The sequence below is a fragment of the Lipophrys pholis genome (assembly GCF_963383615.2).
Source record: "Lipophrys pholis genome assembly, chromosome: 18".
NCBI classification, from domain to species: domain Eukaryota; kingdom Metazoa; phylum Chordata; class Actinopteri; order Blenniiformes; family Blenniidae; genus Lipophrys; species Lipophrys pholis.
Window position 1 is genome coordinate 19,871,234 of NC_137646.1, and position 26,474 is coordinate 19,897,707.

Consider the following 26,474-nt stretch of genomic DNA (forward strand, 5'->3'; position numbering starts at 1 on the left):
ATCGTGCAGCTATAAAATATGAAGTTTATTGGCTGAGGCGGGTATCACAAATATGAAAAAGGTCACGAGGGGTGTAGTTATTAAGTTCTTCATCTGCTGGTGAAGGATTGTTGAGTGCTCGCATATATTTTCTTCATAATACTAGAATTTAATGACACTCCAATTATTCCTGTGGAGATAACTTTCAGCGACCCTATACCTGATCTGATTAATAGAATATTGGATTCCTAATAGGAGAAAGGAAATTGACACCGTTTATTGAACAGAACACAGGAAAAACAAAGGCAAGATTGATCCACAAGGTGAAAACTAGACCTCTCAGATAACTCCTAAAAACAAGTTAAGGTATGGCGGAACGCTTCTCTCTTAGAGGCTTGGTGCGGTGGCTGGGTCTGTGGAGGATGTGGACGTTGATGCAGGAATCGTGCACGTTCTCCTCCTGGATGCAGCTTGGCTGCTCTGCCTGGAATTTCCATATTATTCATTATTCGTAGAATCTTCCAGAATAATGACTGTCACATCGAGAAAACCAGCAAAAGACTCGACAAAAGATTAAAACGACAAAATATTGTGTATTTGCTGATGTTCGTTTTTTTTTTTCTTTTTTCACTTTATTCATTATAAAGCCAGGGTAGATATGTATGGAAGCCCAAAGAGAAAAACAGCAAATAACAAAGGTCAGTGCCAAGCAGATGAGCGGGAGGTGAGAAGCTCGAGTCATAGACTTGACCGGAGTTTAATTAAGTCTCGGAGCAAAGCGGGGCACGAGAACTTGAGGTGTGTTAAAACTAATGATCTGGTTGAATGTCTACAGTACAGGCTGAGATAAAAAAAAACCCTGCTCTGACCTACCATGGTCTCGGTCCTTCATTGAGAGAAACGTAAAACCCCGAGCTTCATTAACTGCCTCCACCTGCCAAACAACTGCCTTATACTGCACCGCTAATAGCAGTTTGCCTCCATTTATTTTATTTGAACGAGGGGAGGGGGGGGGCTCATGAGCAGGTGAAAGTTGAACTCTTCTTTATGCAAATTGCCAGTGTTTTGTAAATGGTGACTCACTGGTGACAGATCATACTGTGCCCATGTGCGCAGCTCCACACACTTTCAGTCGCTCACACTTTTCTGCTTTGATGTCGCCACTTAAACAGGATATAGAATTGTCTTCTGCGTCCAGTAGCTTCACTTTAATGAACCCAGTATCTACAGCAGACTATCAAAGCCGGCGAGCATGCAATAACTGATAACATGGGAACGACTGGTGGATGAGCATAAGATGAATGGATGGAAAATTAAGCAGAACGATTTATCAGGATTAATCTGCAGGCAAACACAAACAATTTTGAGTATTGGCAATATTAGTTGCTATTCAACAATTTTAACCTCATTGCATGCTTCTTAAACTTTATGCTTTTTAATTGACCATTTTTTAACATTCCCACCAGAAAGCTCGGTGAAAATTATGTATTTTGCCCATAACATTATTTGTTTGGGGAAAATAGAAATGTTTAAAAAACTATTTTCAAAAAGAGGCTTTCACCAGCACATAAATATTCTACATTCAAGTGGCTTGAAGTTGAATTGTCATGGATGGATGGGCCCATTTCTCAGTATACAATGTTCACATTACAATAAAAAATAAAAAAATAAAAAATCACGGTTGCCTCCAGCTGTGCTGCTTTATTGCTGCTGTCAGAATCCAGAACAAGAGAGCTCCTGATCACATAAATCAAGAGACATGATGAAACGAAGCTTACAATTTACTCTCAAGTCTACGATTAGGCACATTTGTTATCCTTTGTTTTATGCCGTTAACATATCTGACAAGCATCATAACTGTTTCCCTAAAGCTTCCTAGTCAGAAGTCTTATTTCACTAAACCGTGAGAGTATATTGTCATTTCTACTTCTGAGTATTAGCATATTTGGATTATAATGAATTAATAAAAAGAGACTCAGATTTTAGGTTTGAGTCATATCAAACTGTTCCATCTGTGGCTTATACAGCTTGATATTATTTGTCTTTCGTTCGCAAGGTTGTAGGTTTGATCCTGCTTCTCACGTTGTCCACAGTTTCCTTGAGCAAGACACTGAACCCCCACATTGCTCCCACTGGAGATAGATTGCCTTGTATTGCAGCCATCACTTCACTTTTGGTGTAAGTATGTGTGAATGTGATTTACATGGTATGCCAATTTAAATTAATTTACCATTTACACCCAGAGCAGGTCACCAGTCCATCACAGGGCACACAGGGGTGTGTATTTATTTATTTATTTACATACTGGCAAAAACTATTGACCCGAATTGCATGAAATTTTCAGGGATGATTTGTTTTTTTCCAAGTATAGTTCCATTAAATTCTGAGAGCGATTCGATCCAAGGTCAAGGTCTGGGTCACGAAAAGGTCAGAAATGTGTTTTCATCATAATGCGGTCAGTTTTAATCTGATTGCTGTCAAACCAGTGCCAAAGTGTTCCGTTTTCAATTCCCTATCCACTGATATGTTGATATTTTCACTTGAGATGCCGCAACGCCATCTTTGATCTCGCAGAAACCCCTGCGTGCAGTTTTCCAAAGATGATGTCAGTTAGCAAAACATTAACACAGTTTGATGGCGACAAATTCCAGTTTGTTTGTAAACATATCGACTTTGGTGTGATTTATTTATCCAGCTGCGGGTTGGAAGTTTGGGTGAAATGAGTAGTAACGGTCTTGCTTTCGTGTATTGGTTTATTTTCTGTGCAGAAGTGATACCTTTTTACGGGAAGTATGTTTTAAAGTTGTTGTTTTTTTCATTCTCTGGTCGAGTAACGTTAATTACCCTCACCAGCTTGCATTACAAATTGTTTTATGGCTACACATTGACACACAATATTTTTTATTGGTCACAAAGGTTTATCATTAAGTACGGTGTTATTACTGTCGTTAGTGTATAACTGGTTACTCATGCTGGCTACTAATGCACGAGCGACACGGAGTCGGCGCCCCCCCCCCCCCCCCCTGCCGCTTTGATAAAAGTGAGCCTCGCTCCACCAATCAGAAGAGGCGCTGCGCGTGAAGGGGGGCGGGCGCTGTGGAGGCAGCAGGTTAGCCTGCACACTGCGCTCAGACAACTTGGTAGAGCGTGAGAGCAAATCAGACCGAGCTCCTCCAGCTCCTCCAGCTCCTCCGGCTCCTCCGCTCAAATTTAACCCTGTTGCGAGTATTTTTGGCCGCTGATAGGACCCAGTGAGATCACTGCGGTCCCCCACCCCCTTTTTTTTTATCCTCCTCGGATCGCCTCAAGAGTTTGTTCGGCAGGAGCAACCGCAAGGGACCGTTTTTTTTTCTTCTTCTTCTTCTTCTTCTTCTCCTTCTCCTTCTTCTTCTTCTTCTTCTCCCCCTCCGCTCTCGTTTTCTTGCTATATCTTTCATTTTATACATCACCCTGGAAATGTCCGAAAACAAGCCGAATGATGAGCCGAAGTTATCTACGACGGACAGGGTGGTGAAAAGTAAGTGTGTTTCGTTTCCTGTCACGCCAGGAAAAAAAAAAAATAGAAAAAAAAAAAAAAAAGGAGCCTATATATCTTCTTCTGGCCGAGGCTGGAGCACACTTGGACGGTCGCAGCAGCAGATGTAGTGGAAATAGAGGCAACGTTCTCTGGCTCCGGAGGAAGAAGGGTGTTAGCCGGGCTGTGACAGCAAACTAGGAAGTGAGGGTAACTCCAGTTTGGAGATTTAAAGGCAGAAATGTGTCAGTGTCGAGCGGCGAGGCGGTCTCACCGTGCGGTGTTTCCCTGGAGCCAGCGGTGTGACAGATGCATGCTCATTTCTCTGATTCATGTGTTCTGCACAGCTTTACTGTGTGCATGCAGATTTTATTGCACAACAATTTCATGCAACCCCACCAAGGGCGACCCCCCCCCCCCCTCCCACCACCCTCATTTTGCATGCATTGCCAAACATAGTTTCACCATCAAGGGCTTTTCTCTTATTTATTTATTTATTGATTAATTTTTGCAAAACACTTTGTATTTTTTATTTATTTATTTATTTTTGTGGTCATCTGAATTGGTAATGAGGAAGGGGATCATCTTCATCATGTGCTATTTTGTGTCCATGCCACATGGGGTGGCTCTTCCTGCCTTCTGGGTTTTACAGGTCTGACATTCCACCTTTGCAGTCTACCATAAGAATGCAATAAAGATCAGAATCGAGTCTGCCTGCCCTGGAGTAGGAGCGAACGTAGGCAGCCCAGTTTCATGTCACTTGACGTCTCATGCTTTCCTCTGTTGCAGCACATACACACTTTATTAAAGATGAAAAAAGGACAGGATGTGTTTACTTGTATTTATTCATTTTTTTTTTTTTTTTGATCCATCTCTAGTTGCAACCAGCATCGTCTCCTGCTCCACCATAACACAGTGCACAAGCACATGAGGACATTAAGTGATTTTTTTATTTATTTTTTCCTCCAAGGCTATGCTGCGGGAGTTCAACCAATTGAAATAATTCAATCCTCTTTGACCATGAGGCATTAGGGTTTTGTAGAGAGAAAGGCAACAATCCAGTGTCCGGAAGAGCATGACTGGATTCTGCACTTGCAACTGTTGCTGGCTAAGCTCTTTCAAAAAAAAAAATAAAAAAATGATTTGACTTAGTTTCTTTCTGAGGCTTATCTCATGTCATTTGAAATGGAAAATAAGCTTCTTAAAAAAAAAATAAAAAATATGCGCCAAGCTGAGAACCAACCATTTCTTTTAAGGCTACATTTTGATCAGAAAATGGGGTTGAGCGTTCGAAGAGAGTCGCAGCATGTCTTGGGTGTATTTGTAATGCATATTTCAAGAGATCATACCCCTACAGTCTCCACAAACTTGAAGGGTAATGAAAAGTAGATACGACAGGCATGGAGTTTTAAAGAGATTCGACAATATGATTGAATTACTTGGTCGGTTGTGTTATAAGGATATGAAGCAGCTTTTTCCGTGTCTCATTGGTGTTTTCTACCAAAGCGCCGCCACTGAATTCCACATCTTAATACTGTGTCTTCTCCGCCTCTCTGCTTGGCTCAGTGAAGGTCCGCAATGGTCTTAATCAGGCTGAAATGTATTGATTACACATTAGAGTGGCTGCCGGGGAATTTGAGATCTCGGTTTACGTGGCTCACTTTTAAAACCCGGTGCTGTGGCCGAAAAAAAAAAAAGAAAAAAAAAAAGAGTAATTTACCTCATTATCCATTCATCAACTTTTGAGAAGTCAGTGTTTTGGTAATGCGTCAGTATTATGACAACACAGACGCTCGCTGTGTACAAAGCACCTCTCCAAAATAACTGCAGGCTATAGGTGTGAAGTAATTTGTTTCCAGCTGCCTACTTTGCCTCGCTACGAGGTGTCAGTCCAACTTATTCTAAGTGCTTTGCATCCACCTGTTTTCAAAATGCATTATCATAATGCTCCCGAAAGCTGCTGCCGAATAGTAATTACTCATAAGAGTTTAATCTGCGAGGGTAGGAGGAATCGTGTCATATGAATGTTGTTTTGATCCTCTGGCAGAGACACAAACATGAGCGATTCCGAGGAACATATCAATTCAATGAACTTGATTGTTGCTGATGATTTATGGAGTTCCTCCTCATATTTGACCATTGCTGGTTGGTTTTGTTTACATTTATTTAAGCGTGCCTGGCTTAGTTGCAGTTGAAACTGGATTATCCAGGCACTCATGATAATCCTGATTATTTTGTCCGAGTTTTTGTTTTTGTATTTTATTTTCTAAAAAGCTTCTATTAGCAGGCACATATGCGTCACAATGTCGCAGCGGTTAGAGCTAGGCTAATTGGTGACTGAATTGAATGCGCGTGGTCGTGTGCACCCGTGAAGAACTGGTGACACCAGGTTCCATCAACACCAACAATGACAATTGCTTTGTTTTAAATTTGATCGACTATTTCCATGTTTGGAAAAATTATCTGTTACCGTTTATCCTGCATCGGCTTGAGTTTGATCATTCTGATGCATTAGAAATTCCAACGACTGCAATGTTCTAACTAAACTAAGGTCTTATTTACTGATGGAGTGCGTTTGCATGTTTTGACAGATGAAGACCGGTTTCAGCCGTCAGTTTAAATTTTTTTTATTTTTTATTTAAGCAAGACATTTTTTGATGAACTGGCCTTTTTATTGAGGATGGCCCGACACGGATTCTGTTTGAAATCCATTTCAATGTTGATTTCTGTCTTTGCCCGGTTCTTGTGTGAATGGAACTCAAGGCAGTTTTAAAATGCTTGTCCCAAATATAGACCGAAGATATAAAAGCAATATCATTTTTCAGGATAGGAGATATCGCTGTCAATATTAAAACTGTTGAATACAAGTTCACACAAGCCACACATCAAATACGTAGTAATATGGTTGTCATGGTGAGATTGTCGTAGCCCCAGCGCTTCAAAAGCAAAATGAGCTCCGTAATGGTCTTTTTCCATCATCGGCGGAGAAGCAGGGCCTCCCAGCCCCCGATGGCGCACCAGGTCCTTCTCTGCGAGTGGGGATGGATAACATCTGACATTTGACTTTTGAGAAGAGGCCCCCATGCTCAGACATGCGTGGGTTGGAGAGACGGTGGTGGTGACAGCGGCGCAATGCCAGCCACTGATCCCAGCTGGATGGCCGAGTCATTTATAGAACAGAACATTAAGTAATACCACATACTTTATCCTCGCCTTGCATGTGATCACCTGCGTATGGATCTGCTGCGTGTTCACAAGGCGACGCGTCGACCATTTCCTTGCTTACCAGGTGCAAAACGGTGTGTTGCGGGGATATTGCCTTACCAGCCGTGAGGAGTCTTCTTTGTGGCGTTGTCATTTTGAGTAATATTTCCTCATTAGCGTCGGTAGCCCTTGTCATTGGCTGCAGCAGCTGTTGATGAGTTGAATCCTGCCGCGGCCTGGTGTGTCTGACATTTGGAAAGTTTTGAGATTTCAGCTAAAATTGCCTGCAGTTGTTTTGGTCAAGATTGGCACTGCACAACACATTAATGACCATCAGGACAGTTTTGACAAACTTTAATCATGGTAGCATCGCCAAAACCTAGACAAATGTAACAAGATGACTCCAGACTGTCTTTATGCACTCGAGGGAATCTCACTTTTCATGGAATAAAGTAAGTTTTTCTTTTATGAAAATACAGATCAGTTTATGCTGATTAGCTGGATTTTGGCATTTTGTCTTGACAATAAAGTACTATGTCTGTGCTTTAGGACAGATTAGTTAACCAGGATGTGCTGAATTTTATATAATAAAGCAGGCACTTGGATGGCAAACTGCTAGTATTCAACCATCTAATCCAGTCAGGTTTATTTATATGCCTAAAGAAGAATTTGTTTTAAGTTATCGTGAGCTGCTACTTTCCTGTTTGCTGATCCAGGTTTGATCTGGTGGCTTGCATTGACTTTTCACTGTTTGCTCTCTGGTGTTGTCTCAAACAGCGCTTTAGTGAGAATTAGCATTGCTGTTTGCAAATTGTTACTTTTTTAAATAAAAGAAAAAGTCAGCCTGCTAACTTTAGCATCGCTTTAGGCGCATCGCCTTCTGCTCTGTTGACACGTATCCTCCGCGCGCAAAGACGGAGGGGTGCTGGTGGGCTCCATTGCAGCTTTTGACAGCAGTCCACTCCCACAGCTCAACCTGGAAATGTCGCCTATAGCAGACACCGTGAGTGACACGACGATACGACGATCAAAGCCCATCATGGTTGCCCGGTCTTCTGTGACACCCGAGATCCTTTTTTGGCGGGTTTATGATAACGCTGCATTGCACCGTGGCGCAGAAAGGGAAGACCTGAGCTATCTCTGTTGTGATGCGATGCTCAGATATCCACTCTGTGATATTCTGAACCTGAGTACGTGCACCTTTGCTGCTCATTAGATTAGAGAGGTATTAGGCTCTGTTGTGGATTTGGGGCACGGCAAAGCGGTGGATTTGGACAGATTAAGCTCCATATAGGGGGATAAAGGCGGCTCTGCGCAGAGGTTGTAATCTGACTCCATGCATTAGCTGCTGCTCTTGCTAATTCATGTGAACAAATGGATGTAGGGTCTTGATAAGGCAAAAGGCAGAGAAAACACTGTTTACCCACCTTTGCATTTTCAGATTGTTGCTAAGCCTATCTATACACTTTGGGGATTTGGAAGCCTGTGAACTCGCACTGTTGGTACATGGGAACAATTTGTAAGCAACAGTTTCATTGCTTATATGTAGATGAGAGGTGCGTTGCTGCAGCTCTGCACAGTTGTTGCTCTTCTTCTTCTCTTCTTCATCAGCCCCACATGCACCACATTTTCGTCTTCTCCACATGACCAAACACAGAAATTCCACTCCTGATTGCCTATACCCACAGTAGCTTCCGCCAGCCATAGATCATGGTGGTGTGCTATTGTGTTTGGTGAAAAAAAAATAAAAAATAAAAATCAGCCTCCGTGTAAACAACCCGTCAGCATTTCCCATTTCATGGCTGGCAGACACCAACACTCGAGGCTGCTGCGAGCTGCACAGGCTAACAAAAGCCATTTGGAACAGTGGCAGGAGTTGTGTGTCATTAGATACCTCTCCGGAGTTGGTCGCAGCGCAGTCACAAATCAATCAATGCGGAGTCTACGACACATGTAACTACACGTTGAGCAGCCAGCGTAGTGAGCGTTGGGGGGAGGAGAGGCTAACCTAGTGAACTGGATGCTGTCGGGTTGCTGGGTTATATTAGAGGCCAGCGGGGATGTAGATGTGACACACAGAGCTGCAAAGGGACTCGATTTTCAGGCGGTGGATTGAAAGTGCACTGGCCTTGTAGCGATGTAGCGGGTCACTTAATAAATCGAGAAAGCAGATTTTGGATATAGAAAAACATCTGCTATGGGATTGTTGCCAAATGCTGTTGAGAAAAATATTGGGAGCAAATACTTTGTCAAGGACTGAATGATTGGCTGGACAGACTCGATTTAATTAACAGCTTGGCGCACGATGATTTGATTCTGGAACAATGTGCACGCGTTTGTATTATTTTGTGAGCTACACTCTTGATTTGGTGAAATTGTGCATCTATTGAACCCATTAGTCTTTCTGCAGTTTAACAGATGAGTCTGCTGTTCACTTCCCAGCTGAAGCCTAAGTGCTGCTTTGTACGTATCCAAATGGAAAATAAAGACTTTTTTTTTTTCCTGCAGTCTTTTGTGAAGATATTCTAAATGGTGTTTACTTATATTAACATGACAGACAGTACACAAAATGTACAAACTGAAGTTATCAGTGTTTCTCAGCCCCTCGTGGCTCATTAGATGTTAAACTTGAGTGTTGGGACCCTGCTACGTACCAACCAGCAAAGGATCTTTCTGGCACCATCTTGTAAAAAGGGGACCGTCCAAGTTGACACTTTATGTATCAGTGGAAAGTGTGTGCAGGAGTCAGTGGGTGCACAAAGTCATCAAAGGCGGTAATGAAGAAATAAAATCCTCAATTCAGCATTTTGACTACAATATAAATCAGAAACTAATGCAATAGTATCTGAAAGGGACACGTGAGCTCATGTTTTAAGCACTTCAGAGTGCATTTGAAGTGTGTGCTCAGCAGAATCCAGCTCCAGTGTCAGAGTTTGGCCAGCCAAAATACTTTGTCATCTTTACAAATGGCTGCATGGATTTATAAATCTCTTTAAAGTGTGCAGTGTGCATTCAGCAAGCTGTCCCCGCTCAGCAAGCTGAACACTATAAGTGGGGATCGCTGACTGGAGGCATCGTATGTTTGCTTTGTTCATCTGCGCTGCTTCGTCATGAAATCCTCGCCGATTGTTCTTCAGTATTGTGGTTCTGTCATGGCAAGATTCTTTCAATATCATTAGAAAATTTTCTATGATGACCAATTCTAAACGTTGTATGTGGTTCAGTCACTGAATATTTCCCCGAAACATTGATGAAAATTTGTAGTCACGTTCAATTACACACTAATATACAAAGTAATAAATACAACACTTTATTAAATGTGTACCTCAGCTTGGTAGAATAAAAATAAATGTCAATTAATAGCAATTACTCTGATAAATTATGTCTCAATGTTTATAAAAGGAACATTTTCATATCGTTACGTCTCAAATATGTTTGACCTACTTCATTCTTTATGAAGTTGAAGTTTTATGATTTACAATCAATGATTGTTAGCTCTTAGCAACCAGCTAAGCTTACAGCAGTTTGTTTATTTTCTATTCATATTTTCAATTGGCTGATTATTTCTTTAACACCACAGGTATGCGCATGTATATCTATCTCAAACCAGAAATTGCTCTCGGCAATACTGAGGTTTTTTTTTGTTTTGTTTTCTTATGCTACTGTAAACTATCTACACAGTGATGTGATTAACCGAGGATACGTCTCCTGTGTGTGAATGCACATGGCATTTTAGTCTTTCTGCTGTGCTGATAGAAAAGGACACGCTTACGGTGAAAGCATACCTACATGTTAAATGGGAGGCTTGTCTTGGTGGATTGGGACAAGCCTCTGCTTGCTGCTTTGTGACAGATATAAATGTAGAACACACACACACACACACACACACACACACACACACACACACACACACACACACACACACACACACACACACACACACACACTCCCGTGTTGTGTCAGGCGGTCGTTCCTATTTAAATACGGAGGGAAAATGAGCAAAGCTATCTGCGGGTCGCCTATAAATTGCAGATTAGTAAGCAGAGCTAACTCACCACAGGGGATGGGATGCTGTAGCTCTCATATCGGCTCATCAGCTCAATGCATGCACGGGGTGGGGGGGTTATGACATGACAGTGATACACGGTATCTCAGGGTAGCCATCTCGCCGAGATTGCCTCTTCTCAACGACACATGCTCTAAGCATGTGCAGTTGTTGACGCTCTACACCACCCACACGCAGCCATATATTGCGGCTGATGCAAATAACCTGTTCCTAACAAACTGATGAATATGTAAATAGTTTTCTCATGCAGACTATGTGTCAGGAGATCATGAGAAGACATACATGTACATCAAAAGTCATATCTTTTATTCAACAGTATGTTTAAACAGGTTAGGAAGTTTGTCATCATGGCCTTTTTTGCGTTATTGTGTTGGCTCACTGCAAACAAGGATGCAATGACTCGAAAAAGCAAATTTGTGGTTTTTTTTAAATCATTGCACTGAAGCGAATCCTGGACAGGCCAACCAAACAAGGCCTTGTTTTCTCATTTAATTCATTGCGGTCAATTCATTACTATAATTCTTACCCCGGGTTTGATACTGCATCGTAGCTGTGACAGCAGAACAGGATTTCACACAGAATTCGCAGATGCCTTGAGGGTGTAACTCCACCGCATTCCTCTGCAGGTTTGTTTTGGCGGGAGTTCGGTTTGGCCGATCGCTGGAGCACAATCAGCAGCAAGAGCCAAGATGGCATCAGTACCCTGTGCCACAGTGGTCTCTGGATTGTCATGGGGTTCATCCTTTAATATGCAGTTTGACATTTTCCAGGAAAACAGGCAGAGCTTTTGACTGCGGACTCTTGTGGTAACATTTGTCTACGCCATGTATTAAATGTGCACCGCCTTGCTTGTTGTTTGCTGCACAATAGAAGAACTCGGTGTTGGCTTAACCCGACGTTCCAACCTTTTCATTTAATGCTTAATTCCAGCTGCAGCTCGAGACACAATATGTCAGATGAGAAAAGAAAGTTGGTTTTAATTAAGAGACCAATCAATACTTTTCATCTGCTGTTATGGATATACTTTATTAAGGCCATAACTAACACTGGGGACAAGAACAATGAACCACTTTTACTTCAGTCTGGCTGCATGTTGGATAATGCGATTTGGACTGTTCTGTAGGGATTTATACAAAGACGCAAATATTCTGTTTCACCCTGTGCTGTGAAAAACAAAGGCTCTGCATCGAGCTTTACTGAAATCATTATTATTTTTTTAAGCTATATCAAGCAAAGCAGTAAACCTTGGTGCTGACCACAGATGCGTAAAGAAGCATGTTCTGACTCATGGAGTTTCTCTCTCCGCATTCACTGTTGCTCCTGGTGCATGAAATTACAGTCCTGGCTGGACCTTGCTGTCAGGTGTCGTCGGCTCACTCGCCGGAGCGCCCGGTGTGTGGACAAGAGAGAAACTCCAGCTATACAAATACAGCTGGAGGTGAGCGGAGGCCTCAAGGTTTATTTACACTCATTCGCACGCTTTAATTATAGACCACCTGGCTGAAAATTAACCCTTTTTTTCCCCTTGTGCAGGCAATTTTGGTGTCTGCTTATCTGAGCTTACTAATGGGGTGAGATGTTTCATTTGAATGAAATTCATAATCGAGTTGACAGGATGTGGTCTTGGGAGATTGACATTCTTATTACGAGGCATGGCAGCATGGCCAGATGTCGGCTGACATGCTTTCTCCTAATTTCTCCTACAAAGTGTCATCCTCATGACATATTGAGACTATTTTTAATGTGATTTTTGCTTCATTTTACATCCAGCTGTTGGGTTTCGCCCATGGCAAAAACAGAAAGGGACAAAGAGGTGTTAGGTTTGCCTCTGAGCTGATGATGGCAGGCCACTCAGTCACCCCCCTGCCCCCCTCCTCCTCCCACGTAGAGAGAGGAGGGCGAAGGACCATTGCCTGGCCCACTCACTCAAAACACACTCTGCAGAGGCTGACCAGAGCCTGAGTCGTGACTGTGCTCTGTGTGTGTGGAGAGATTGGGGGTTGACTAACCTTAGAGGAGGCGTGTGTTTGTTTCCCTGCCCTTGCCATCCTGTCCATAAAATTAGGCCCCAGAGGCGATTCGTAAAGGACCAATGAATTTCCACTGGGAATATTCTCCTAGTAATCGCGAGGCCAGTTTATCTTGTTCAAAGTTGTATTCAATTTACACGGGAGCGTTTCCACGATAAGACCGATGCCTGCCAGCAACCCAAAGAAGTCTCAGCCCTTAGGAAGTGGCCTCTGCAGTTGTCACGCCAAGTCGAGCACAATCCTAGTGCAAACTGATATGTCATCAGTCTGAGCGGACAGTGTGCCTCTGTTAGGCAGATTGCGGAGGGGTTAGTGTGTCCCATGGCTCCCATTGATTTTGTGCCTGTCCAAACAGTGCTGGAAAGCCATACATTACAATGACCAATCATTTGAGCTTTAACGTCGACCCACTCCCGGTTGCACTATTAAGGGCAGAGCGAAAGCTTGCGGACTCTGTGTCTCTTTTCGCTGTGAAGTGGACTGCCGCTTATGAGCGCTTGCATTTTGCTGTATTGATCGCACGCAGAGAGTTTCTCAGTGGAGCGTGGTTGATGTACTCGTCAGCTGTCACCCCCCCCGTACATGTTCATACATGCGCCCGTGCGTTCTCGTATTCACGCAGGGTTGACTTGAAAGAATGTCAGTCGTGGGGAACCTCCCTTTCCAGCGATTGTACGGGAGGATTTTGTTTGTGTCCCTTAAAAAAAACCTGTTTAGCGAAACTGCGGGAGATATGTTATTTCCACAAGTTAATCTTTACCACCAACATGCGAATGATTGTAGGGAATTAATGCAAATGTCACACCCACTGTGATATGTCCATATGTACAAAGTCCCTTGCTGTCATGCATTTGGCAGCTCCTTTGTAGCTTTCCTATATCATGCAGGCCTTTAATGATGGCCTGCCGACACATAAAACTGGCAAGGTTGCTGAATGACACAGCAGCTCACTGGCACAACAGTTCCTGCTGTGAACACAAGTTAGGGTATGTCCGCATCCGTGTCACAAAGTCTTAAGAATACTAAAGAGTACAATGTCTTTGACAGCTTTTCTACTGAGCCTCCAGTCTCTCGACAGTTGCTTCAGTCAGCCGTTCTTTTCTGTCTTGTAAAAATGTGAGACATGCGTATGAGGCCCTTTATTTTTTGTAGTGGCTCAACTATTTTTCTGCCTCCCTGTCATGTATTGCTGCCACCCTCCAAAAAAACACATTTGATATTTGTCTTCTGCCTCTATTCAATTTTAGCCAAAGTTCTGCTGTCCCCACTTTCTGCCATGACTGCTGCGCTCCCTCCAAGCCATCGTCTTGCCATTCATTCAGCATTTTCTTTTCATGCCCTTTTCCACACTCGTTGCGCCGCCTGCTCCTCAACTGTGTCAGACCCGTGTCGTAAGACCAAAACACCCATAATGCTTCGGGCCCGTCTCCCTGTATAGAACGTAATCCGATCCCCCGGGAGGAATGTGGCAAGCCTCGGGGACAGCCAAATCGAGGTACAAATCAGCCGCGTGGCCGGCAGATAATGGAGCTCCAAGTGAGTTTAAGCCAGCACGTCACTCGCAACCGAAAGAATTAAATCAATGTAGTATTTACTCTCCAGTCGACCAAATTCATGGGTATTTTCAATCTCAAACGCTCCGTGACAGTAATGATGTCAGACATTAGTCGTAAGCTGCATTAAACATTTGTTGAGTACTGTCTGTTTTGTAGCCAGCAGTTAAGAGGGCAGGGACTTCTTTTCAGCCCAACAGATGGTGTATACGATTCATAGCCATGCAGCACTGATCACTGCATGCACGTGATGTCCTTTTAAAGTCCTATTTGCTTCTGATGACTATGGAAAAGTGGGCTTGAGGTAAAGCTGTAACGATTAGGGATTTGTTAGAAACAGAAAATAATATTTTGTTCAGTGTTTGTTTCGTGACATTTATTTATCTTTTTATTTATTTTTTTTTTTTTGACATTACGTTCCACAGATTTAATTATTGTATGACCTATTAACATTCGTATAATTAAATTCAATATATTGGATGAAAGTAACACTCTTGGACTGTCTCTCAAGCTTTGGGAATCAAAATTGAATATTTTTTTCACTATTTACTGTTTCAAAAGACCAAACAATGTTTTGCTCAATGATGGAAAGAAATCAATAATCATTGATGCCCTGGCTTGACTGTCAGATAACTCATCAGATTGGTGATTGGCGCTGATTGGTTTTGTTTTTAAGATTGAAATGACTTCTTGATTTATCAATGCTGTGTCTTCACTTATCTCACATACAGTCATTGCAAATGTTGAACAATTATGTCTCAAGTAATCTTCTCTGGAAGACAGTCAGCAGCAGCAGCAGTGGCTATCACAGGTGATACATTTGAAGAATTAAAAAGAAATGTACCTGATGGTTATAGTTTGGAATCATCTAAGAACTTGCATGACTTTCATGCACAGCACATGAAGTGCATGACGGAGAGTCAAGACTCCCTTCAGGCAGTCAAGCTGTCAAGTGAACTGAAACTCGCTCACTGACCTGATCCTCAAGAACACATAACCCCTATAGCGCGCCTGTTTGTCCTGAATGGGTCAGGAGTCGTGACCCATGCAGCTCACTGCTGCTTGACCCTCGCGACCAGGCAGTGCTTCAAACCATCTAAAAGGCCCTGCTTCCTACTTCCACTCCCGCCTCTGATTGGACAGACACTGACTGTGGCAATGGTTTTTCGAATGTGATGCTTTAACTGCCTTTAATCTCACGGCTTCTAGTAAAGCCTGCACAGATGGTGCCTTCCGCATAATACTCCACTAGTGAATTTTGAAAGTGCTTTCTCTGCAATATGGAGGTCAGGCTGGCAGCAGAGAAGGATGATTTACTTTACAGTCAGTTTTAGCCCAGAAGGGTTGCGTAATAGCTGCTACTTCGGGGTCTCCGTCACAGCTTCTCCTGATATATAGAGCTTCTTTTTTGGGGGTGGGGTGGTGAGACAAGATCTGTGTGTGTGTGTGTGTGCATGTGTATGTGTATGTGTATGTGTGTGTGTGGTTGGTGTGGAGTTATGTCCCTTGCTGACTCAGAATTCCTTTGGTCTTTAGAGAAGTAATGCCTTTGTTGCCCGCCCTCCCTCCAATCCCAGCCCCGTGCTGTTTTTGCTTTTCTTTCTTGGCAGTGAGGTACCCCTGCTGGCAGGAGTACCCACCACACCCGCCCAGTCATGGCCTAGAAACAGAGATGGGTTAGAGAGGTGGGCGTGGGCAAGGGGAGGTAAGGGAAGCTATGGCAAAGGAAGGGGACTCTTAGGGGCCGTGCTGTCTTGGCAAGCGGCAGGAGGAGGTGACTGGCTGCGCCATCCCATTGCCTCACCACCTGTCCTCTGAAAAACCACAGTCAGTCTGCCAGGAATGATAACTCAAGCATGGATCTCTTTGACCAAAACACTTGATAGCCATAAGGTGGTTGTAATATTCAACATTTCACTCTATGTAAATTTTTTTTTTATGTAAGGACATTTTCCTATCTTGTTTGCTCTTTCTGACCCATCCTTGTTCCTTTGACACAGCGTGGAGGAATGCCATCTCACATATGTGATGTAGCTATTCTTGTACGGTTGGGAGGGTTTGCCTCAGTCTGCAGATCATTGTGATAGTTGGCAGCATGGTATTCTTTTTTTCTTTTTTTTGCCATGCAGGTAACCTTCCCAACCGAGAGTACGAGTGGGGGTGTAGGTTAATTAATGATGAGGAATGTTATCTACAGTTCAGTCTGCCTTTTATTTGGGTCAGCCTCAGGTCTGGTATGCTCCGTTTACCAAGTGTGGGAGCAAATATAGACTGGCCTCATCCCCTCTGTATGTGTCTAGTAATTGCATTCTAGAAATGCCAACATCGTGGCTGCCAACGAGCCCTCCTTGGGAGGTGCGATCACGCCTGTTGAGGCATATTATCTCAGAGGCAAGCTGTGAATGAGTGCAGAAAACACTGAAGTCACTTCGAGTTTCAGCTTTTCTCTATTGATTTATATTCCTTATTGTGTCAGATTAATATTGCTTTCAGTTATATTGCCTTTGGAGTCGTCTGTTTCGATTTCTAATTAGGGGCTTGAGATGTGATGATGTAACGTCAATGCAATGTCAAATACAGATGAGGGAAGTTTTTTTTTTTTTTTTTTAAACGAGAGATGTACAATGTTACGAAAGCCTGGCCATCCTGAGCCAGCAGCGATACCTCTGTTGATAAAATAGTAAAAGATGATTACTCTGAAACCATTTCACCAAGTTTATAACAAAATCCATAAATAAATCCAGAATCAAACCATATTTAACCTACACTTAATGCTCAGGCTGTATCACTGCAAATCTAGTTTCACATTGTTCCTGTTTATTTAGAGTATTACTGTTTTTACTCAAACTGTAAAAAGTACAACTTTCCTTCTTATCAAACTCTAAGCTAGTATAGCCCAAAGAATGAAAAGGCCTGTTCAAGATTAAACTAGATGCAAAGTAGTAAATAAAAACAAGAGCCGGCCAAAGCCGGCACAGTCAATGGCTGGAGACGAAGTAAACTGCTCGAAGGCTTTCATTTTGAACAGCCTCTTTTTAGTTTTGAACCTGATACACCAAGACTGCAGCTCCAGCAGTAATTTTCCAGCTGCATGCTCCACAGACAGATGACTGTCTTCAAATAATTTTCCCTCCGTTCTCTCATTGAGAATACAAATGCAAACTTTGAGTTCACTCTCACAGAATAAAGGACAATCTTTAACCCTTTAGGTACTTATTGAAATACTTATGCCAGATGCATAAGAATGGGAAGAGATACTTTGCAAGAGGCAAAACATATGGATATCTTTGTGTTTAGCTATCTATAATATCTCTCTATCTTAGCTAGCATTCTGTGATCATCATAATGTTACTACTTGAAATATGCAAATTTGCTCGATAAAGGTTTGGAATAAAGCTTTATTTTTGTTCTTGCCATTTTTCAATCATCTCAAACAAAACCACGATATTCCTACCTTCAGTTGATGTTAATACATTGCTGATCACTGGAGAAATAGAATTTGAAGTGACACCAATAACCATCAGAAATCACTGTAAAATCATTTAACTTCCAATTCCTGATTCGCTGTGTTGTTGAATTCAGCATTATACTCCAATAACAAAACCCTCTATGTGTAACAACTGCATGTGACAAGCTGACATTTCTTTGCTGCGTTCCCTCCACGGGGATTACATATGTTGGTTCAAATTTTTTAAGAGACTGGAAAGGCAGGCCCCTGACAGTTAAATGTAGCAGGCATGAAGACAGACTAAACCTTTACTAGCAGCATTAAGGAAAAATAAATGATCCCAGGTACAACATTTCTCCACTTCTGCCCAAGTTGCAGCAGGTCTGTCCAGTTTGATTTTGGAAGCAAACCACAATGTATTTTTACTTTTCTGGCGTGTCATCATTAGAGCACAGTTTCGCCTGAGTCGTAGTGAAGCTTTTGAAGTCTGACTTTTGGTTTTGTGACAACTCCAGCTGAGCTGCGGCTCTGCATCACGTCCACCCACCGCCTGTGTGTCACCACGCACTCACAGAACACGTCCCCAACAAGAACGCTTTGTAAAGTGGCTGCCGGCGCACTGGCAGAGCTCTCCAGGGTTAGTGGGGACATATGTTCTCCATAGACCTGTGTCGTCAGTCCTTCCCGATACAAGCGCCAGTTGACAGCATGATGGAGAGGGGTGGAAGACTCGCACAAAGGTGGTTCTGTCAAAGTGCGGGGCCTAGGTTTTTGTCCAGACTGGAATCCAAACATGTACACCGATCTCCCCCTCAGCTGCCTGACCTTTCTGTTTACTTTCTGAAGGAAATGTTCAAGCTGTAGCACCCGAGGGCCTGCAGGGAGATGCAAAGATTCCGACTAACCAGGTGAAAATCACCGATAAAACACATTGAACAAGATAAGACAAATTGCGCTGGACTATACCAGGTGCTCGGCTGCCTCCAAAGTGCTCAGCAGGAGGTCAAGATTGAAAAAGACAAGTGAAGCAATTAAAGGATTGAACTGACGATGGCTATCTTTCAGAACAATGTATGTAACGCCTGACACTGGGGACTATACATGCCAAGTGTGAGCGTGACACTATCTGCCGCTTGTGTGCCACAGGTTCCATCTGAGGAAATAGCTCATGTACAGCCGTGCATGCACCCATAGCGCCCTGTCTTCCAGATCCTTTCAGCCTCCTCCATTGTTCCGTCCTCTGTTATGCTCCAAAGCTGATTACAGCGCCTTCTCTAATGAAAGCTAATCCTGTGTCACGGCATTGTGGAGGAGGAGGAGGAGGAGGAGGGTGAGGAGGAGTTGTGAGGAGAAGTGTGTGTGTGTGTGTGTGGTGGGGGGGGGGGGGGGGGGCGCATACAGGCCTCGGCACGGCAAAGCTAGCAGGGAATGTCTTCTTCAGGGCTTGTCAGAGTGGCTCTCCAGAGGAAATGCCAGAGTGTTAACGTCTCCGCAAATCCAAAAATCTGTGAGCAGTTTTATGTGAAACTTGTTTTTAATATGACTTTTGTGTTGACCCTAAACACCATTCACATGGCAAACCTGCCGACCAGTTTTAACTTTTCCACTCAAACAATTTTTAACCAGTGTTTTCTTGCACCGAATAAAAACTTTCCATTTGAGAGACTGGCCAGTTATTTTCAATAGCGTTATTACACCAAGACGTTTAGTCTCAGGAATTTCCTAATACAATGAATAGAGATGATTCATTGAACAAGTGTCTTTAGGCTCAGGAAAGGTACAATAGCTGTCAAGGAAAGCACTCCAAATATCAACTGCACTTACTTAATTGATTAGTTCCCTTTGGTTCTTAAAATGGGCTCACCTGCATTTTCTTAATTTATCTCCTGAATGTGTTGGCATGCATTATCTTGAAGGTCTGGATAACATTTATTGCAGCTCATTTTTATTATTTGCACTTTTAGTTTGCTGACGTGTAAAAATTGCAGTGGCTTTTACAGATGTTGCGACATCCCTCTTACGGCTGAAAGCAGCAATACCGATTCAGAATCTCATGTTATTGCTCCCTCTGATACTCTCAAATTGAAATTTGACCACCATCGCTGCATAGAACATAAGGCCAGGGATGGTTGTGCCACTAGAAACTGAGTTGGGAGCCTTCCAATACTGAGTGAATTAAACTGATGGCTGCATATTGAATTTTATGAGGAATTGACTAGGAAATTAGTTGCATCATTGCTGATACCAGAGCCCCCGACAAGGTCAGTTTCAGTGGAGTGATGTTGGGCTGTTGCAAAAGCAAACAAAGAAATCACGTCATATCGAGATCTTTTCTCAGCAATAAGCTGTAAAGATGGGTTCAACGACTGTCTGACAATATGTCAAAGCGGTTTTCTGCAGCGGGACTGTCACATGATAAAACTTTGACAGAAGAAATGTTGAGTCTGTCTTTAAGCAGTTTATATATAGAACAAATATATAGAACAAACCTATCCATGTTGCATGGTGTCAATATTTAACATGGCTCAAGTGTCATTGACTTGTTGCTTTGTCAACAGGGTATCATTTATAATTTCTATTAGAATGGAAACTCTTCGGGGACGTCCCATCAACAAACTGTGAGTCAGTGAGTTGTGAGTCTTTAATAGGTTGACAAATCCTCTCTTTGAAAAAAAAAAATCCATTTGGTCGCTTTTCTTTTTAATTTCATTGATGGATCTTTCACTTGTCCTGAATCATGCACTTCCCCCAGTCCAGCTCCAAATTACTGAAGTAATTTTGCCTGCCGTGATCCGGGTCCTTGGCGGCCTCTCACTGTGTCATCGATCCGCCGTTCCATTGTTGGGCCACCGCTCACCCGGCCATCACCGGGAAAAGACACCCACAGGGACACCCTTTAAAACACCCCTCCCCACGGCAGCCTATTCTGGCAGCTTCCCCCTTATCCACCCTCTCCTGCATATTTACATTCATCCATGCCTACATTCACCCACGTCAGCCTCCCACGCTGCAGCTCTTACCTCACTAATTAATCAGCAGCTTATTCAGAGTGCTGTCTGAGCGGCGCTGCAGTTTGATCACCTGCTCCTGCACGTTTCCTACATTTCTCATCTAAACTCTCTTGATGCGACAGCAGGATTAACGCTTGGCTGTCACTCACCCTCACATTGCTGTTGCCTGCGTCTCTAAAACACTGCTATGGGCTATTTTCTGTCAGCGCTTGATGGGCTTTGATAACCCTGACAGGCCTGGCTGAATGGAGGCTGGTCTTGGGTGTATTGTTGGCTTGTTTAGTGCATGGCCTGTCTATCTTAATAACGAGCTCCACCAGATAACGGACCCTCCGTGCAGACCGCCGCACATGTTATCGCAGTGAATTGCAGCTGTCAAACGCAACCATCACACTCTTGTTGTTTGCGTTCACCTCTGTCACGTCGCACATCATGTTTAAAGCATGCAGGAGCGGACTATGTATGATCATGCTTTTGGTCAGGCTTCCAGCCTCGGATCAGCTCGGCACAGAACGCAACGTGCTGCCGGCAATTCATTTTTAAGCCAATATTTTGATGGATGAAAGATTAAGACTGAGACTCTACAGCACTGTTTCCCTGGCAACCCGTTTACTCACTTTTATCCAATATCTCTCCTGTTTGTTGATGTGATGTAAAAAGCTTATATGCCTGCGGCAGATGATGATGGTCAGCAAATCTTTCAAGTACAGTAATAGTCCTCTGGTTGCATTAAATTAATGCTATGGTCATTAGAGCTACAATTAATTATAGCATTGACCGGAGGCCATAATGTACAGCACAGAAAGAAAAAAAATCGGGATAGTATTAACATGTAGGATAAAAGCAGTTCTATGGCTTTGGCGAAACACTGGAGTGCTTAAAGCTTATCTCTGTATCTGCTATGCAACATCATCGCAAACTATGAAACTCAAGTGCTCCATTTAGATTAATACTTATCTGACAACTCTCACGGTTTATTTTTCAGTTGATTACACAGTGGCCTTTGTGCACCGTTTATCAGAAACTGACCAGTGGACGGAGCACAAAGAGCTGAGGGGACATCCAGTTTGGCTTCACAGTCGTAGGTGTGTTCAGAAAATGTTAACAAATGGAATAGATGTCGCAGAAATCTCCTTTTATGCTGAAACACAATGTGGGTGCTGAATAGAGAGCTTTTTCTTCTTTCTCCTTCAATAAGTGTAGCAGGGTTGCTATTAATTTTAAAGGAACCAATTGAGTAACCTGAAGACACCATTTTAGTAATTATTCGACATGAATTATTAATTGCAGGGAACAAATTATTAATTTGGAGAAGCGATTGATAGTTTGTGTGCACACGTGATTAAATATGTTATCTTTGATTCCTGCTGGGCACGCCAGCATCACTTCTTGGTACAATATCAGTCTTTGATACAGCCCCCCCCCCCCCCACAAGAGTCTTTGTTGACGGTCCTGCTCAGACCTCTTTTGCATTTTTATTTCCTCTGACGCAGTCATCCCCCCACCCCCACCCCCACCCCTCCCTCTAGCTTTGGAAAGGTGAGTGTTTTTGGCTCCTTTCTGCCTCGACCACAAAGGTAACCACTCCATTCCCATAACGGCACACTGATATAATCAGCAGACTCAAAGCACTGAGCTTCAAAGCTCCGCTCCGCTAAGCACTTCGTTCAGGGCCGGCTTCTATCCCTGCTAATGCATGGTAAAGAGGTTCACGCCAATTCCTGAGTGACCTTTTCACCGTAGGCCTTTCGAATCCCTGGGCTGCCCTCATGAAACAGATGGAAGTCCTATATGTTCTTTTGGTCGCCTTCCTTCTAAATATATCTCCCCATGATGCAATGTACGTGGTTTCCCTCCCTGTTTTCTGGGTCGCGGTGCAAATACCTGCTGCCCGGCAGCAAAGTCTGCCGACTTTCGCCATTACAAAATGATCCAGTCATCCATGATTTAAAGTAATTGTCTCGTGTTTTTACCCAAGACTTTTTCAAAGAGGCACCTCGACATGCCAAATGTTGTTGGATGAGCCCTTCCTTGTCATGCTTGAATCAAATGGAATCATAAAACTGGCATTGTGGTTTTTATTTTCCAATTATAACTCATGAATGTTAATATATAGTTTTCAATGATCATACCTGTTACACACATGGTTTAGTCCTGAACCTTGAGATACATTTTGCTTTTGATTCTATTCATTTCAAAAAATGTATCTTTTTAATAGACAGTTATAACTTCAACTTATTTATCTTTGTAGTGATATCTTCAAAAACTCAAGAATCATGCGGGGAATAGGCGTCCCCCTGACCCGCACTTGTAAAATTGGTTTTAATGTACTTCCAATACCAAACCTACAGATAATAAGAAGTATTGAAACAAAAGCACCTCTTATCCAGGCTATAAAAGAAACTAATAAAATGAGTCAACTTCATTTTGAAAAAAAAATAAATACAGTTCCAATATTATTATACGTAATTCAAAAATATTTGAAAAGGAGTAGGAGAAAGTACATGAATCAGTTATTGGGCTTCACTTCCATGCCAGATCAAAAAAGATATATTTATAATATTAATAGCTACATATACCTTTATGGGTAACAATTTTTGTACCTTTAAAAATAAAAGTTTCATAACTGAGCATTGCTCGAACTCTGTTTTAAATGTATCCCATAATTTCATAGCATAAACTCAAATCCATGAACTTTTCATTGTCGTGTGCACCCTGTGAATTTTAAAGTTCAGCTCTCAGATGTTACCCCCCACCTTGATCAATGATGGTAATAATTCATATATAAGATAAAGAGTTTTGGTCCCAACACAGACCCCTGAGGCACACCATAGATAAATAAATATGACTTGTCGTTCTCCAACTTACCAAACCACTAGTTTGTAACCCACTATTAGACTGTTCTCCTGATGCCATGCACCTTCAATTCATCAGCCAAGATGTCACGATCAGATCCTTAAGATCAATTAATACCCCAGCACTAAACCTTTTAATAGCCACAGAGATTTTAATTTCTTCAATTGCATCAATTATTGCCAGTTATGCTGATCTGTTGGTTCTGAAACCATGTTGACCATCTTCCAATAAGTTGCGTTTGTCCAAACATGTGTCCAGTATCTCACAAAAACAACAAAACTTTTGAAGACTCTTAGGATTGAAGGATTCCGGCTATGGGTCTGTAGTTTGCTGACTTTTGAAAGTATATATGTATGTTACCAGTCTTGTCATCCCTTCAATGACCCTTTTAATTAGAACAATCTTTTAGTGTAATTGCACATATAGAAATAAACAATTTCAGTGTAAATGATACAAACAAAATGACTACTATTGCTGAGGCTCTGATGGGCATGATCTCTGAGTGGAGAGTGGGTTGAGTTAGAGTATGTTAATTCAGCACAATACCCTCTTGTGATTTTTTTAAGATTTGAAGCACATTTATCTGTTTTCGTGAGTCGTTGGATGTCACCTAAGAAGACCTTCCAAGCCATCAATGGCTGAAAGGCAGGTGACTTCCTGAGGGGGTCGCCGGTATACACCTAAATACCTTCAACCCTAAAAGACACGCTGTAACATTTTCTCAAATCCTTTTGATATTGTAGACTTCCATTTTCGTTGTTGTCCCTCGTGTCACTCTCAAAATGAAATCCACGTTGTCGTTGATTGAATTCAGGAGAATCATCGTTTCTGAAGAATGCTGGCTCGTGAATTATTGATTGGCAGTGTTATTGGCTTTCTCGGTGGCTTAGCGAGGCAGAGCTGTTAAAAAAATAACAATAATAATAAAAAAGACGTGATGTCAATCTCACAGCTTGCTTGTAGACATCACAGTGTCCTTTCTACCTGCAGCACAATGTTGCCAATGATGCATCACTTTGTGAATATAATGCATTGTGTGGTTCAGATGCCGCGGAAGAAAAGGGTCGCCATATGATCTCAATCTTATACATTATGCATGTCAGGTAATCAGCTTCCAAACGGCGGAATAGTGAAGCGATGACGCTGCTGCTAAGTGGCATTTGAAGTCGAGGTGCTTTGTGGTGTACAGTATGTGCTTTGTTTCCTACCGCCTACAGGAAGCCTGAGCGTTCTGTTCGTCCCGGACTCCTATCCCACTCTAATTCAGCTTTGTTATGTAATTTAATTAACAAACCCGGACTATCAGTGGAGAGTGAGTTGCACACTCTTGATGCCCTATTCAACACTTGGCAGTCGTCTTCGGTCCATACAGCACACGCGGTGGATTCTTCATCGCTAAAAGGCTTCCAGCTGGAAACTGGGCTGAGTGTGATTGAATTTTTCTTTTTTTTTTTCCTTTTTCTCATTCCTGCACTGTCAGTTGCAGATTCATCAAGGACCCTCTGTTACTGTAACCACAAAATACTCTTAATCTCAAGCACAATCTCTGCAGTTTCTCTGTGGAGCTTTATGTTTCTTTTTTTGCCATAATCGCAGAGATTTGCTCGTATGTGTGTGTCTTCAAAATGAGCGATCACTGTGTGGCGTTACATTGAGATTATATGGTACGAACATTTCATTATGACTGTGACAGTATCACGCTAATTAGTTCCGCACAAAGCAAATGTGAATCTGACAGACAGAATTAAGTTGATATCAACATTTTCTACATTTAAATAATGAATTGACTTAATAATGAATTACTGTAAAGAACAGCAAATGACCTGTTCAGAGTTTATAAATTCCTGCCTCTTGTTATAGGCAGTCTCTCTGGTGGCACATCACTTGTAGTTAGCTGAAGTGGCAGCCCATATAAAAGAGAGCAGCCGAACACACACAGCAGTAAGAACTTATCTCAGGATAAAGGCAAGCTTTTTTTCTTTTTACAATCGTCATGTATGTTGTCTAGAAAATACAGATACATAGAAATAAAAAAAGAATGCAATTGTACTTCAATAAAAAGCAGGGAAGTGATAAAACTGCAGAAGGTGGACAAATATCCGAAGTGCAGGCATACCTTCATTGTTGTACTCGATGACTGATTTCTGATTGCTGAATATTTGACCATGAAATACACATTTTGGATCATTTGCTCCCGAGAGGTACCTTCTGTTCCTAAATCTCTTTCTGCGACTGTGTTGTCTCACCGAGCCCTGGTATTTCTGTACTGTTTAATCAGATTTTCACTTTCCACTTGATTCATTACCCAGAGATTGTGCTTGTGCTGCCAGCCACTTGCCTCGCCTCAGGATACAGAGCAGAGCATCGCCATTGGAACAGGCGAAGGGAGCTGTGTTACAGTGACTTGAGCGAGGAAGCAACATTACAGATTGGTATCACACGTCTGATCAGAAGCCGCCTTTGCATGGCGGTGTCCCTCCACTCCGTCAAATTACTCCATCTATTGTGTACTTGGTGTGAGCTGACCTTTGTTGCACCTGCACATAGCTCCCCCAGCCTTTGTTCTGCCTCACCTCCCTGTTGATCGTGCTGTGATTTCCACTGGTCACGCTGAGTCTGAGGGGAGGAAAATTGCTGGTGTGGTGGCCTGTCTGGTGGAAGGAGGTGGCGTGGGGGTGGAGGTGGGGGTGGGGGGGGCAGTTGATGTGGGCAGTGACAACCCGAGTCTCGCCCACGCTCCGGCGGGGGGGGGGGGCCGCATCGTGCAGCATCAGCCCTTTTTTTCTTGGGTGTCATTTCTGCTTCCGATGCTA

General features: G+C 42.7%; 2 protein-coding genes across 4 annotated transcripts in view; one reads left to right on the forward strand and one right to left on the reverse strand.

Annotated features, from left to right (window-relative positions):
- The window catches only part of LOC308123807 (B-cell scaffold protein with ankyrin repeats-like), a 28,196-nt gene extending 24,360 nt beyond the window's left edge, over positions 1–3,836 (reverse strand). For both annotated transcript variants that reach the window (XR_013936258.1, XM_080486497.1), the window contains exon 1: positions 3,768–3,836. The gene's annotated coding sequence lies outside the window, so the exon portion shown is untranslated. The remainder of the gene's footprint in view (positions 1–3,767) is intronic.
- LOC308123808 (protein phosphatase 3 catalytic subunit alpha) overlaps positions 3,104–26,474 on the forward strand; it is a 71,727-nt gene continuing 48,356 nt past the window's right edge. The window contains exon 1 of one of the 2 annotated variants that reach the window (XM_080486498.1): positions 3,104–3,496. In XM_080486498.1, coding sequence (XP_080342624.1) covers positions 3,436–3,496 — 61 coding nt within the window. In that variant the 5' untranslated portion in view covers positions 3,104–3,435. The remainder of the gene's footprint in view (positions 3,497–26,474) is intronic. The other variant, XM_080486499.1, reaches the window with a different exon arrangement.